A 16,380-nucleotide genomic window follows, 5' to 3' on the forward strand; every position below is an offset into this window, starting at 1 on the left:
ACAGTATAACACCCTCTCCTAGCTGGTGGACTACAGTATAACACCCTCTCCTAGCTGGTGGGCTACAGTATAACACCCTCTCCTAGCTGGTGGGCTACAGTATAACACCCTCTCCTAGCTGGTGGGCTACAGTATAACACCCTCTCCTAGCTGGTGTCGACTACAGTATAACACCCTCTCCTAGCTGGTGGGCTACAGTATAACACCCTCCCCTAGCTGGTGTCAGTCTACAGTATAACACCCTCTCCTAGCTGGTGGGCTACAGTATAACACCCTCTCCTAGCTGGTGGGCTACAGTATAACACCCTCTCCTAGCTGGTGGGCTACAGTATAACACCCTCTCCTAGCTGGTGGGCTACAGTATAACACCCTCTCCTAGCTGGTGGGCTACAGTATAACACCCTCTCCTAGCTGGTGGGCTACAGTATAACACCCTCTCCTAGCTGGTGGGCTACAGTATAACACCCTCTCCTAGCTGGTGGGCTACAGTATAACACCCTCTCCTAGCTGGTGGGCTACAGTATAACACCCTCTCCCTAGCTGGTGGGCTACAGTATAACACCCTCTCCTAGCTGGTGGGCTACAGTATAACACCCTCTCCTAGCTGGTGGGCTACAGTATAACACCCTCTCCTAGCTGGTGGGCTACAGTATAACACCCTCTCCTAGCTGGTGGGCTACAGTATAACTCCCTCTCCTAGCTGGTGGGCTACAGTATAACACCCTCTCCTAGCTGGTGGACTACAGTATAACACCCTCTCCTAGCTGGTGGACTACAGTATAACACCCTCCCCTAGCTGGTGTCAGTCTACAGTATAACACCCTCTCCTAGCTGGTGGGCTACAGTATAACACCCTCTCCTAGCTGGTGGGCTACAGTATAACACCCTCTCCTAGCTGGTGGGCTACAGTATAACACCCTCTCCTAGCTGGTGTCAGTCTACAGTATAACACCCTCTCCTAGCTGGTGGGCTACAGTATAACACCCTCTCCTAGCTGGTGGGCTACAGTATAACACCCTCTCCTAGCTGGTGTCAGTCTACAGTATAACACCCTCTCCTAGCTGGTGGGCTACAGTATAACACCCTCTCCTAGCTGGTGGGCTACAGTATAACACCCTCTCCTAGCTGGTGGGCTACAGTATAACACCCTCTCCTAGCTGGTGGGCTACAGTATAACACCCTCTCCTAGCTGGTGGGCTACAGTATAACACCCTCTCCTAGCTGGTGGGCTACAGTATAACACCCTCTCCTAGCTGGTGGGCTACAGTATAACACCCTCTCCTAGCTGGTGGACTACAGTATAACACCCTCTCCTAGCTGGTGGGCTACAGTATAACACCCTCTCCTAGCTGGTGGGCTACAGTATAACACCCTCTCCTAGCTGGTGGGCTACAGTATAACACCCTCTCCTAGCTGGTGGACTACAGTATAACACCCTCTCCTAGCTGGTGGGCTACAGTATAACACCCTCTCCTAGCTGGTGGGCTACAGTATAACACCCTCTCCTAGCTGGTGGGCTACAGTATAACACCCTCTCCTAGCTGGTGGTCTACAGTATAACACCCTCTCCTAGCTGGTGTCAGTCTACAGTATAACACCCTCTCCTAGCTGGTGGGCTACAGTATAACACCCTCTCCAAGGTGGTGGACTACAGTATAACACCATCGCCTAGCTGGTGGGCTACAGTATAACACCCCCTCCTAGCTGGTGGGCTACAGTATAACACCCTCTCCTAGCTGGTGGGCTACAGTATAACACCCTCTCCTAGCTGGTGCAGTCTACAGTATAACACCCTCTCCTAGCTGGTGGGCTACAGTATAACACCCTCTCCTAGCGGTGCGACTACAGTATAACACCCTCTCCTAGCTGGTGTAGGCTACAGTATAACACCCTCTCCTAGCTGGTGGGCTACAGTATAACACCCTCTCCTAGCTGGTGTGTCTACAGTATAACACCCTCTCCTAGCTGGTGGGCTACAGTATAACACCCTCTCCTAGCTGGTGGGCTACAGTATAACACCCTCCCCTAGCTGGTGTCGTCTACAGTATAACACCCTCTCCTAGCTGGTGGGCTACAGTATAACACCCTCTCCTAGCTGGTGGGCTACAGTATAACACCCTCTCCTAGCTGGTGGGCTACAGTATAACACCCTCTCCTAGCTGGTGGGCTACAGTATAACACCCTCTCCTAGCTGGTGGGCTACAGTATAACACCCTCTCCTAGCTGGTGTCAGTCTACAGTATAACACCCTCTCCTAGCTGGTGGGCTACAGTATAACACCCTCTCCTAGCTGGTGGGCTACAGTATAACACCCTCTCCTAGCTCTCTCTCTCTCCAGGTAGGCCAGTTGAGAACAAGTTCTCATTTACAACTGCGACCTGGCCAAGATAAAGCAAAGCAGTGATGCACAAACAACAGAGTTACACGTGGGATAAACAAACGTACAGTCAATAACACAATAGAAAAAGTCTATATACAGTGTGCGCAAATGGAGTAAGGAGGTAAGGCAATAAATAGGCCAAAGTAGCGAAGTAATTACAATTTAGCAAATTAACACTTGAGTGATAGATGTGCAGATGATGTGCAAGTAGAAATACTGGTGTGCAAAAGAGCAAAAAAGTTAATAAAAACATTGTGGGGATGAGGTAGGTAGTTGGATGGGCTATTTACAGATGGACTATGTACAGCTGCAGCGATCGGTAAGCTGCTCAGATAGCTGATGCTTAAAGTTAGTGAGGAAGATATAAGTCTCCAATTTCAGCGATTTTTGCAATTCGTTCCAGTCACTGGCAGCAGAGAACTGGAAGGAAAGGCGGCCAAAGGAGGTGTTGGCTTTGGGGGTGACCAGTGAAATATACCTGCTGGAGCGCGTGCTAGGGGTGGGTGCTGCTATGGTGACCAGTGAGCTGAGATAAGGCGGGGCTTTACCTAGCAAAGACTTATAGATGACCTGGAGCCAGTGGGTTTGACGACGAGTATGAAGCGAGGGCCAGCCAACGAGAGCGTACAGGTCGCAGTGGTGGATAGTATATGGGGCTTTGGTGACAAAACGATTGGCACTGTGAGAGACTGCATCCAGTTTGATGAGTAGAGTGTTGGAGGCTATTATGTAAATGACATTGCCGAAGTTGAGGATCGGTAGGATAGTCAGTTTTACGAGGGTATGTTTGGCAGCGTGAGTGAAGGAGGCTTTGTTGCGAAATAGGAAGCAGATTCTAGATTTCATTTTGTATTGGAGATGCTTAGTGTGAGTCTGGAAGGAGAGTTTACAGTCTAATCATACACCTAGGTACTTGTAGTTGTCCACATATTCTAAGTCAGAACCGTCCAGAGTAGTGATGCTAGTCGGTGGGCGGGTGCAGGCAGCGATCGGTTGAAGAGCATGCATTTAGTTTTACTAGCGTTTAAGAGCAGTTGGAGGCCACGGAAGGAGTGTTGTATGGCATTGAAGCTCGTTTGGAGGTTTGTTAACAGTGTCCAAAGAAAGGCCAGAAGTATACAGAATGGTGTCGTCTGCGTAGAGGTGGATCAGGGAATCACCCGCAGCAAGAGCGACATCGTTGATATATACAGAGAAAAGAGTCGGCCCGAGAGTTGAACCCTGTGGTACCCCCATAGACTGCCAGAGGTCCGGACAACAGCCCCTCTGATTTGACACACTGAACTCTATCTGAGAAGTAGTTGGTGAACCAGGCGAGGCAGTCATTTGAGAAACCAAGGCTGTTGAGTCTGCCGATAGAAATACGGTGATTGACAGAGATTAAAGCCTTGGCCAGGTTGATGAAGACGGCTGCACAGTACTGTCTTTTATTGATGGTGGTTATGATAACGTTTAGTACCTTGATCGTGGCTGAGGTGCACCCATGACCAGCTCGGAAACCAGATTGCACAGCAGAGAAGGTACGGTGGGATTCGAAATGATCAGTGATCTGTTTGTTAACTTGGCAGGATGGATATAGGTCTGTAACTGTTTGCGTCTAGAGTGTCTCCCCCTTTGAAGAGGGGGATGACCGTGGCAGCTTTCCAATCTTTAAGAATCTCGGACAATACAAAAGCGAGGTTGAACAGACTGGTAATAGGGGTTGCAACAATGGCGACGGATAATTTTAGAAAGAGAGGGTCCAGATTGTCTAGCCCAGCTGATTTGTACAGGTCCAGGTTTTGCAGCTCTTTCAGAACATCTGCTATCTGGATTTGGGTGAAGGAGAAGCTGGGGAGGCTTGGGCAAGTTGCTGTGGGGGGCGCAGGGCTGTTAGCAGAGGTTGGGGTAGCCAGGAGGAAAGCATGGCCAGTCTTAGAGAAATGCTTATTGAAATTCTCGATTATTGTGGATTTATTGGTGGTGACAGTGTTTCCTAGCCTCAGCTAGCCTTTGCTTTCCTAACTGACTGCGTGTATTGGTTCCTGACTTCCCTGAAAAGTTGCATATCGCGGGGACTATTCGATGCTAGTGCAGTCCGCCACAGGATGTTTTTGTGCTGGTCGAGGGCAGTCAGGTCTGGAGTGAATCAAGGACTATATCTGTTCTTAGTTCTACATTTTTTGAAAGGGGCATGCTTATTTAAGATGGTGAGGAAAGCACTTTTAAAAGAACAACCAGGCATCCTCTACTGACTGGATGAGGTCAATATCCTTCCAGGATACCCAGGCCAGGTCGATTAGAAAGGCCTGCTCGCTGAAGTGTTTTAGGGAGCGTTTGACAGTGATAAGGGCTGGTCGTTTGACCGCGGACCCATAACGGATGCAGGCAATGAGGCAGTGATCGCTGAGATCCTGATTGAAAACAGCAGAGGTGTATTTGGAGGACAAGTTGGTCAGGATAATATCTATGAGGGTGCCCATGTTTACGGATTTAGGGTTGTACCTGGTGGGTTCCTTGATAATTTGTGTGAGATTGAGGGAATCTAGCTTAGACTGTAGGACTGCCGGGGTGTTAAGCATATCCCAGTTTAGGTCACCTAACAGAACAAACTCTGAAGATTGATGGGGGGCAATCAATTCACATATGGTGTCCAAGGCACAGCTGGGAGTTGAGGGGGGTCTATAACAGTCCACGGAGACTGAAGGATGTCCATCCAACATGTTTCCGCCACATTAAGAGTATGGCAGTTACCCTTGTTCAACTGGCATTTACATAAGCAGAAGCTCATGATGGACCATAGTGGGCATCTGAACTGGAACTTAACGTCACCCCTCTAACCAGTGATGTGATGGTTACACAGCAGGTGTATTGCACCAAGGGCTTGATGATGATGATGATGATGATGATGATGAATAAGAGTAAGGGACAGGGTGGATCAACCGATTAATCCATAGAACTTCAGAATCTATGATCACGTCTTAGATGTATGCCAGACCAGCAGTAGCTAAGATGGAGGGAGAATGGCAGCTCTGGGCAGTGCCAATGATAGTGTTGCTGTTTAGCTTTGTCAGATGTTTTTGTGATCTCTCTCTACTTCCTTCTCTCTGTAATCTCTTCTCACTACCATGCTGTGAGGACAGGTTTTTCCTTCTCTCTGTCTTCTCTCTGCCATGCTGTGAGGACAGGTTTTTCCTTCTCTCTGTCTTCTCTCTACCATGCTGTGAGGACAGGTTTTTCCTTCTCTCTGTCTTCTCTCTACCATGCTGTGAGGACAGGTTTTTCCTTCTCTCTGTCTTCTCTCTACCATGCTGTGAGGACAGGTCTTTCATTCTCTCTTCTGTTAGTATGACTCACTAAGAGGTTATAGGAGTTCAGTGCCAGCCAGACTGCGGTGGGCTAATTGAATCCTTTCTAATGAAAAGGCAGACTCATTGAGCTGTCATGTCATCCACTACCCTGTGAGCAGCAGCATTTGTTAGAGACTCTGCAGTACAAACACAACAACAGTAGGGGGAAACACCGTGAGAGGAGAGAGAGGCGGCTGAGTAGTAGCTATGGGATTATGGAGGGAGAGGAGGGAGGCTGTATAGTGGCAATGGGAGTATGGAGGGAGAGGAGGGTGGCTGTATAGTGGCTATGGGAGTATGGAGAGCAAATAGGAGAGGAGAGAAGGACTGCAGGAGTATGGAGAGTGAAGAGGAGAGGTGAGAAGGACTGTGGGAGTATGGAGGGAGAAGAGGAGAGGTGAGAAGGACTGTGGGAGTATGTTTCCCCTGGAGGAAGAGCAGTTGAACGTTAATGAACCAACCCCATGAGAATGTGGTCTGGAAGCATTAACCAATCTACTGCACTGCAGAGATGAATCATGGGCTCCAAAAGGTAGCCCCGCAACTGGTTTGCTAGAAAGCTGAAATGCTTATTGAACAGCAGTAAATATTGAAGATTCTACCTTTAAAGAACCTTAATGTACTGGTCTGGCAAGACCTGTGCATGTTGAGTGGAAGCGATAAGGTTGCTAATGTGTTCATGGTGTTGATACGTTGTGTTCTGTCTCTGTGTTCCAGAATGGCACTGACTATAGGTTCTAGAGTTGATACGTTGTGTTCTGTCTCTGTGTTCCAGAATAGCACTGACTATAGGTTCTAGAGTTGATACGTTGTGTTCTGTCTCTGTGTTCCAGAATGGCACTGACTATAGGTTCTAGAGTTGATACGTTGTGTTCTGTCTCTGTGTTCCAGAATGGCACTGACTATAGGTTCTAGAGTTGATACGTTGTGTTCTGTCTCTGTGTTCCAGAATGGCACTGACTATAGGTTCTAGAGTTGATACGTTGTGTTCTGTCTCTGTGTTCCAGAATGGCACTGACTATAGGTTCTAGAGTTGATACGTTGTGTTCTGTCTCTGTGTTCCAGACTGGCACTGACTATAGGTTCTAGAGTTGATACGTTGTGTTCTGTCTCTGTGTTCCAGAATGGCACTGACTATAGGTTCTAGAGTTGATACGTTGTGTTCTGTCTCTGTGTTCCAGAATGGCACTGACTATGGGTTCTAGAGTTGATACGTTGTGTTCTGTCTCTGTGTTCCAGAATGGCACTGACTATAGGTTCTAGAGTTGATACGTTGTGTTCTGTCTCTGTGTTCCAGAATGGCACTGACTATAGGTTCTAGAGTTGATACGTTGTGTTCTGTCTCTGTGTTCCAGAATGGCACTGACTATAGGTTCTAGAGTTGATACGTTGTGTTCTGTCTCTGTGTTCCAGAATGGCACTGACTATAGGTTCTAGAGTTGATACGTTGTGTTCTGTCTCTGTGTTCCAGAATGGCACTGACTATAGGTTCTAGAGTTGATACGTTGTGTTCTGTCTCTGTGTTCCAGAATGGCACTGACTATAGGTTCTAGAGTTGATACGTTGTGTTCTGTCTCTGTGTTCCAGAATGGCACTGACTATGGGTTCTAGAGTTGATACGTTGTGTTCTGTCTCTGTGTTCCAGAATGGCACTGACTATAGGTTCTAGAGTTGATACGTTGTGTTCTGTCTCTGTGTTCCAGAATGGCACTGACTATGGGTTCTAGAGTTGATACGTTGTGTTCTGTCTCTGTGTTCCAGAATGGCACTGACTATAGGTTCTAGAGTTGATACGTTGTGTTCTGTCTCTGTGTTCCAGACTGGCACTGACTATGGGTTCTAGAGTTGATACGTTGTGTTCTGTCTCTGTGTTCCAGAATGGCACTGACTATGGGTTCTAGAGTTGATACGTTGTGTTCTGTCTCTGTGTTCCAGACTGGCACTGACTATAGGTTCTAGAGTTGATACGTTGTGTTCTGTCTCTGTGTTCCAGAATGGCACTGACTATAGGTTCTAGAGTTGATACGTTGTGTTCTGTCTCTGTGTTCCAGAATGGCACTGACTATAGGTTCTAGAGTTGATACGTTGTGTTCTGTCTCTGTGTTCCAGAATGGCACTGACTATAGGTTCTAGAGTTGATACGTTGTGTTCTGTCTCTGTGTTCCAGAATGGCACTGACTATGGGTTCTAGAGTTGATACGTTGTGTTCTGTCTCTGTGTTCCAGAATGGCACTGACTATGGCTTCCTGGTGCGTCAGAACTCAGAGCTGCTGCGAGCTCTGGATGAGATGGAGAAGACCTGCAACCACCTGAGAGAGGAGAACAGCCTCCTGGTAAAACACTTAACTCTATGGAGGGCCTAGACTAGACTAAGACTGGACTAACTGTCTACAGGAGGGAGCTAGAGGACTGGACTACTCTACTGAGTTTAACACAGGGCAATTCCACAATGCTGAGACTCAGATTATTCACATTAAGGCCAGGCACCACGTGGTGAAAAGGTATTTTTGCATCTACCTATCAATTTTGTGATATTTTAGTCCATTAATATTAGAAAATGTTAAAAAAGTATATTTTTATTGCCGATTTTCTGCATTTATCAGAGCGACGTCATGTAGCTTGATTTCAGATGTCATGTAAACATATTATTAGGGAAATCGTTCTTCTTGCACAGCATGTAGGATAAATGTTTAAATCAAACAATTATATTAATCTGACTATTCACAATTGTATTATTGTTTATTATAATATTATCGTATTATTGACTGCGTACTCAGTGCCGGCTGTGTTCCTATTGGTCAATTACCATCAGGTAACTCATAACACCAGCCCCACGAGGCTCGTAACCCCAGCCCCACGAGGCTCGTAACACCAGCCCCACGAGGCTCGTAACACCAGCCCCACGTGGCTCGTAACACCAGCCCCACGAGGCTCGTAACCCCAGCCCCACGAGGCTCGTAACCCCAGCCCCACGAGGCTCGTAACCCCAGCCCCACGAGGCTCGTAACCCCAGCCCCACGAGGCTCGTAACACCAGCCCCACGAGGCTCGTAACACCAGCCCCACGAGGCTCGTAACACCAGCCCCACGAGGCTCGTAACCCCAGCCCCACGAGGCTCGTAACACCAGCCCCACGAGGCTCGTAACACCAGCCCCACGAGGCTCGTAACACCAGCCCCACGAGGCTCGTAACACCAGCCCCACGCGGCTCGTAACCCAGCCCCACGAGGCTCGTAACCCCAGCCCCACGAGGCTCGTAACCCCAGCCCCACATGATAAAGGCAAAACAATTCTGATACTGCTAGAACTTTGTCAGAGCCCATGACCGCATGTAGCAGAACTTAATCAGCAGGCCTAGACCCTGTCACACTGAACCAACAGACCTGGACCCTGTCACACTGAACCAACAGACCTGGACCCTGTCACACTGAACCAACAGACCTGGACCCTGAACCAACAGACCTGGACCCTGTCACACTGAACCAGCAGACCTGGACCCTGTCACACTGAACCAGCAGACCTGGACCCTGAACCAACAGACCTGGACCCTGTCACACTGAACCAGCAGACCTGGACCCTGAACCAACAGACCTGGACCCTGAACCAACAGACCTGGACCCTGTCACACTGAACCAACAGACCTGGACCCTGAACCAACAGACCTGGACCCTGTCACACTGAACCAGCAGACCTGGACCCTGTCACACTGAACCAGCAGACCTGGACCCTGAACCAACAGACCTGGACCCTGTCACACTGAACCAGCAGACCTGGACCCTGAACCAACAGACCTGGACCCTGAACCAACAGACCTGGACCCTGTCACACTGAACCAACAGACCTGGACCCTGTCACACTGAACCAACAGACCTGGACCCTGTCACACTGAACCAACAGACCTGGACCCTGTCACACTGAACCAACAGACCTGGACCCTGAACCAACAGACCTGGACCCTGTCACACTGAACCAGCCAAGACGTCCGACAATCATTTACGACCAAAGAATTTGCCAACAACCTGGACATTTTGTCTGGGATGTCAAAATCGTGGCCTAAAACTGCTAAAATTGTACAGTCTGCAAATGCCTTTAGATACAGAGCATTCGGAAAGTATTCAGACCCCTCGACTTTTTCCACATTTTGTTACGTTACAACCTTATTCTAAAATGGATTAAATAAAACAATTTCCTCAGCAATCTACAAACAATACCCCATAACGACAAAGCAAAAACAGGTTTTTAGAAATTTTAGCAAATTCATAAAATATTTAAACAATGAAATACCTTATTTACCCTTTGTTATGAGACTTGAAATTGAGCTCGGGTGCATCCTGTTTCCATTGATCATCCTTGAGATGTTTCGTCTGGTAAATTAAATTGATTGGACATGATTTGTAAAGGCACACACTTGTCTATATAAGGTCTCACAGTTGACAGTGCATGTCAGAGCAAATAAAAGCCAAGAAGAGTCTTCCTTGAGCTGGCAAAACTGAGAAATCTGTTGAGAAGGGCCTTGGTCAGGGAGGTGACCAAGAACCGATGTTCACACTGACAGTGCTCTAGAGTTCCTCTGTGGAGATGGGAGAACCTTCCAGAAGGACAACCATCTCTGCAGCACTCCACCAATAAGGCCGTTATGGTACAATGGCCAGACGGAAGCCACTCCTCAGTAAAGGCACATGACAGACCAACTGGAGTTTGCCAAAAGGCACCTAAAGACTCTCAGACCATGAGAATCAAGATTCTCTGGTCTGATGAAACCAAGATTGAACTCTTTGGCCTGAAAGCCAAGCGCCACATCTAGAGGAAACCTGGCACCATCCCTACGGTGAAGCTTGGTGGTGGAAGCATCATGCTGTGGGCATGTTTTTCAGCGGCAGGGACTGGGAGACGAGTCAGGATCGAGGCAACGATGAACGGAGCAAAGTACAGAGAGATCCTTGATGAAAACCTGCTCCAGAGCACTCAGGACCTCAGACTGGGGTGAAGGTTCACCATCCAACAGGACAACGACCAATAAGCACACAGCCAAGACAACTCAGAATTGGCTTCGGGACAAGTCTCTGAATGTCCTTGAGTGTCCCAACCAGAGCCTGGACTTCAACCCGATCTAACCTCTCTGGAGAGACCTGAAAATAGCTGTGCAGCAACGCTCCCCATCCAACCTGACTGGGCCTGAGAGGATCTGCAGAGAAGAATGGCAGAATCTCCCCAAATACTGGTGTGCCAAGCTTGTAGCGTCATATCCAAGAAGACTTGAGGCTGTAATCGCTGCCAATGGTGCTTCAACAAAGTACTGATTAAAGGATCTGAATATTTATGTCAATTTGATGGTTTTTTAAAAATAAATTAGCAAAAATGTCTGAACCTGTTTTTGCTTTGTCATTATGGGGTATTGTGTGTAGATTGATGAGGAAAAAAACTATTTAATCAATTTTAGAATAAGGCTGTAACCTAACAAAATGTGGATAAGGTCAAGGGGTCTGAATACTTTCCAAATGCACTGTATTTTCTCCCAGAGGGAATTGTTGATATGTTAATTTCATTTTTTAATTTCAAGAACTTATTTAGGGGGAAAATGTCGCCAAAAAAATTATTTAGTAATTCACAGATAGAAAGATGAAAATAGTAATTATCCACAATCTGCTCTGGACAAGTCCGGTCCTGCATGTCTTAACAAAATTAAATTAAAATATTTACTTTAGCCAGTGTTAGGAAAAATGAATTTGCCTGGTATGCAAATATGTAATTAATGAGGTATTGCTTCATTTGTACATTTAAAAAAGTACTTATGAAATGTTTATACAAAAAAATAAGTATTTTTGTGTCTACATTCAACTGGTAAAAGTTGTAATTAAGTGGAACAAAAATCCCTATTAGGGTGTGTTGCCTGGCCTTAAAATGTATGTCACACAAAAAAACTATGATTGCAAACCATAACTCTATGCTCAAGGACTACTTTTAACAATTTCCACTGAACATTGTACAAAAGCACATTTACTTGAACAGTGCAGACACAAAGTTTGTTAACAGAATGACGGCACAAACCGCCTTTCAGTTACCAAACTTTGAGCTGTTTTTGTCAAATGTTCTGTGGAATTAGAGTTGTTTAACTTTGTAATCATAGTTTTTTGTTTGACACACATTTTAAAGGGAAAGATGGTAATCTCAGCGTCACTCTGTTACAGTGGAATTGCCCTCACAAAAGACCAAGTTCCAAGGGTTTTGGGAAAAAGTTTCCAGAGCCGTGGAGTAGACTTAAAACCAGAACTAGCTTTTATCTTTGTCTTTTGAGCCCCTCTCTTCAGTTTCAGCTACTGTACTATTTTGGTCCTGTTCTCACAACACCTGTCTTGTCCTGGCTACGTCAGTCAGATCTGCAGGCACGTGGAGGAGGGTTTTAATATATCTCTCTCACATGGTGTTGGTGGCACCTTAATTGGGGAGGACGGGCTCATGGTAACGGCGGGAGCAGAATTAAATGGAATGGTATCAAATCCACCAAACACATGGTTTCCATGTGTTTGACGCCATTCCATTCGCTCCGTTCCAGCCATTATTATGAGTCGTCCTCCCCTCAGCAGCCTCCACTGATCTCTCTCTTTATCCAGCGGAAGAGCAGCGCCCCAGAGACGGAGGAGAAGGTGAAGCGTTTGAGGAGGAAGAACATAGAGCTGGCTGTCATCGCTAGGAGGCTGGAGGACAGAGCACACAAACTACAGGAAGCTAACCTCAAAGTGGTACACTACACCTACTCTACAGATATAGTCTAGACTCTAGTGTCTTACTCTTTACACATACAGTCTAGACCAGTGGTCACCAACCTTTTCTGAGTCAAGATCACTTTCGCAGTCAACAAGCAAGCTTAGATCTACTGCTCAGATTTATTTTTTACATTAACCTGACACAAACAGTTTTGTAGGAATGAGGTTTGGGCAGTTGGCCTAATACATTATCACAGCATATTGGCTATATGATTGGCCTGCCAATATTGTTAATAACCTGTTGGGGCCACCCCTTCCTGTTCTTATCCCGGTAACGGGATTGCTTGACAAGATACATGGCGCGAAATTCAAAACAGCAAAAATCGAATAATTTCAATTTCTCAAACAATCAACTATTTTACACCATTTGAAAGATAAACATCTCCTTAATCCAACCACATTGTCCGATTTCAAAGAGGCTTTACTGCGAAAGCATAAAGTTAGATTATGTTAGGAGAGTACATAGACAAAAAATTACACACAGCCATTTTCAATGCAAGGACAGGCGTCACCAAAAGCAGAAAACCAGCTAAGATTATGCACTAACCTTTGACAATCTTCATCAGATGACACTCCTAGGACATTATGTTAGACAATACATGCATTTTGTGTTCTATCGAGTTCATATTTATATCCAAAAACAGCATTTTACATCGGCGCGTGACGTTCAGAAAATGTATCTCCCCCAAAACTGCCGGTGAATTTACAAAAATACTCATTGTAAACGTTGATAAAATATTAAACTGTTATTCAAAGAATTACAGATTAACATCTCCTGAATGCAATCACGCATTGACAGATTTCAAAATAACTTTACTGGGAGAGCACACTTTACCCCTCCACCAGGTCTGGGCTAATCAGCCATTCCCTTACCCTCCATCAGGTTTGGGCTAATCAGCCACTCCCTTACCCCTCCACCAGGTCTGGGCTAATCAGCCACTCCCTTTCCCCTCCACCAGGTCTGGGCTAATCAGCCACTCTCTTTCCCCTCCACCAGGTCTGGGCTAATCAGCCTCTCCCTTACCCCTCCACCAGGACTGGGCTAATCAGCCACTCCCTTTCCCCTCCACCAGGTCTGGGCTAATCAGCCACTCTCTTTCCCCTCCACCAGGTCTGGGCTAATCAGCCTCTCCCTTACCCCTCTACCAGGTCTGGGCTAATCAGCCACTCCCTTACCCCTCTACCAGGACTGGGCTAATCAGCCATTCCCTTACCCCTCCACCAGGTCTGGGCTAATCAGCCACTCCCTTACCCCTCCACCAGGTCTGGGCTAATAAGCCTCTCCCTTACCCCTCCACCAGGACTGGGCTAATCAGCCATTCCCTTACCCCTCCACCAGGTCTGGGCTAATCAGCCACATTTGTACAACCTCCTGTCTCTATCCAGGCCACCAGGCCCGCGACCAGCCCATTGGCTGCCTCAGTATTCCACACAGCACCTGTTCACCAGCCTGAGAAATACCCTCTCCCTCTCTCTAGCCCTCTTTCTCCCTCTCAATCTTCCTCTCTCTAGCCCTCTTTCTCTTTCTTCCTCTCAACCTCCCTCTCGCTCTCCGTCTCACCCTCCCTCTCTCTAACCCTCTTTCTCTCGTTCTTCCTCTCACCCTCCCTCTCTCTATCCCTCTCTCTCTCTCGCCCTCCCTCTCTCTATCCTTCTCTCTCTTTCTCCCTCTCAACCTTCCTCTCACTCTCCCTCTCAACCTCCCTTTCTCTCTCTCTCTCCCTCATTCTTTCTCCCCTTATCTCTCTCTTCCCCCACCCCTTTCTCCTTTTCCTAGAGCAGCACAGCACAATCAATAGTAAAGCCTCAGCCATCAAATGAGAAGCAAGACAGATCTTTCAAAGCGCCAAAGCTATTTCTTCTTCTATTGTAATTGACTTTTGAACAGGGCTGACCTAAATGTTATTTATAGACTGTCTTTGATATTTAATTAAAACCCTTTGATATGACAGTTACGTGCTGAGCTATCCGTCTCCGCAACGCACGTCTGCGTGCTTATGTTGATTTTGTCTATCCCCACCAGACACGTTCATGGCACACAAGTTAAAATACCAAAACCAACTATGATACCAATTATCTTAATTTGAGGACAGGTCGAAACACATGAAACATTCATGGATATTTAGCTATCTTTCTGTTGCTAGCTAATTTGTCCCCGGAGACAGTTAAAACCTGTTAGGGATAGGGGGCAGTATTTTCACGGCCGGATAAAAAAAACGTACCCGATTTAATCTGGTTACTACTCCTGCCCAGAAACTAGAATATGAATATAATTAGTAGATTTTGATAGAAAACACTCTAAAGTTTCTAAAACTGTTTGAATGGTGTCTGTGAATATAACAGAACTCATATGGCAGGCCAAAACCTGAGAAGTCCTGTCTGACCATTTCTTGTCCTTCTGTAGCCTCTCTATCAAAAATACAGCATCTCTGCTGTAACGTGACATTTTCTAAGGCTTCCACTGGCTCTAGGAAGGCGCCAGAAAGTGGAATGATAGCTCTGCAGTCTCTGGGCGAAAAACAGCAGGGGTTTTGGAGAGTGGTCCTTCTGAGGACAATGACACTGAGGCGCTTGTGCACGAGACGACTCCATTTTTTTCTTTCACTGTTTGAATGGATACAACGTCTCCCGGTTGGAATATTATCACTATTTTACGAGAAAAATCGCAGAAAAATTTATTTTAAACAGCGTTTGACATGCTTCGAAGTACGGTAATGGAATATTTTGACATTTTTTGTCACGAAACGCGCTGGCGCGTCACCCTTCGGATAGTTACCTGAACGCACGAACAAAACGGAGCTATTTCAATATAACTATGGATTATTTCGAACCATAACAACATTTGTTGTTGAAGTAGAAGTCCTGGGAGTGCATTCTGACGAAGAACAGCAAAGGTAATCCAATTTTTCTTATAGTAAATCTGAGTTTGGTGAGTGCCAAACTTGGTGCGTGTCAAAATAGCTAGCCGTGATGGCCGGGCTATCTACTCAGAATATTGCAAAATGTGCTTTCACCGAAAAGCTATTTTAAAATCGGACACCTGCTATTGCATAAAGGACTTCTGTATCTATAATTCTTAAAATAATTGTTATGTTTTTTGTCAACATTTATCGTGAGTAATTTAGTAAATTCACCGGAAGTTTTCGGTGGGTATGCTAGTTCTGAGCACCACATGCTAATGTAAAAAGCTGTTTTTTGATATAAATATGAACTTGATTGAACAAAACATACATGTATTGTATAACATAATGTCCTAGGAGTGTCATCTGATGAAGATCATCAAAGGTTAGTGCTGCATTTAGCTGTGGTTTTGGTTTTTGTGACATATATGCTTGCTTTGAAAATGGCTGTGTGATTATTTTTGGGAGGGTACTCTCCTGACATAATCTAAGGTTTTGCTTTCGAAATTCGGACAGTGTGGTTAGATTAACGAGAGTCGTATCTTTAAAATGGTGTAAAATAGTCATATGTCTGAGAAATTGAAGTTATAGCATTTTTTAGGTGTTTGTATTTCGCGCCACGCTATACTATTGGATATTGGTGAGGCGTTCCGCTAGCGGAACGTCTGTCCCTAACAGGTTTTAAAAGTTTGGACACACCTACTCATTCAAGGGTTTTTCTTGTTTTTCTTATTGTAGAATAATAGTGATGAATACATCAAAACTATTAAATAACATATGGACTCATGTAGTAACCAAAAAAGTGTTAAACAAATCAAAATATATATTTTTTTAGATTCTTCAAAGTAGCCACACTTTGCCTTGACAGCTTTACACACTCTTGGCATTCTCTCAACCAGCATTACCTGGAATGCTTTTCCAACAGGCTTGAAGGAGTTACCCACATATGCTGAGCACTTATTGGATGCTTTTCCTTCACTCTGCTGTCCGACATATCCCAAACCATCT

The 16,380-nt window shown here is 46.0% G+C and overlaps 1 protein-coding gene across 1 annotated transcript in view; it reads left to right on the forward strand.

The window, feature by feature from the left end:
- Positions 1 to 16,380, forward strand: part of tspoap1 (TSPO associated protein 1) — a 228,614-nt gene that overhangs the window by 105,264 nt on the left and 106,970 nt on the right. The window contains 2 exon segments of the mRNA XM_045717400.1: positions 7,935 to 8,042; positions 12,320 to 12,448. Coding sequence (XP_045573356.1) covers positions 7,935 to 8,042; positions 12,320 to 12,448 — 237 coding nt within the window.

This window comes from Salmo salar, chromosome ssa04 (genome assembly GCF_905237065.1).
Source record: "Salmo salar chromosome ssa04, Ssal_v3.1, whole genome shotgun sequence".
Taxonomy (NCBI): Eukaryota; Metazoa; Chordata; class Actinopteri; order Salmoniformes; family Salmonidae; genus Salmo; species Salmo salar.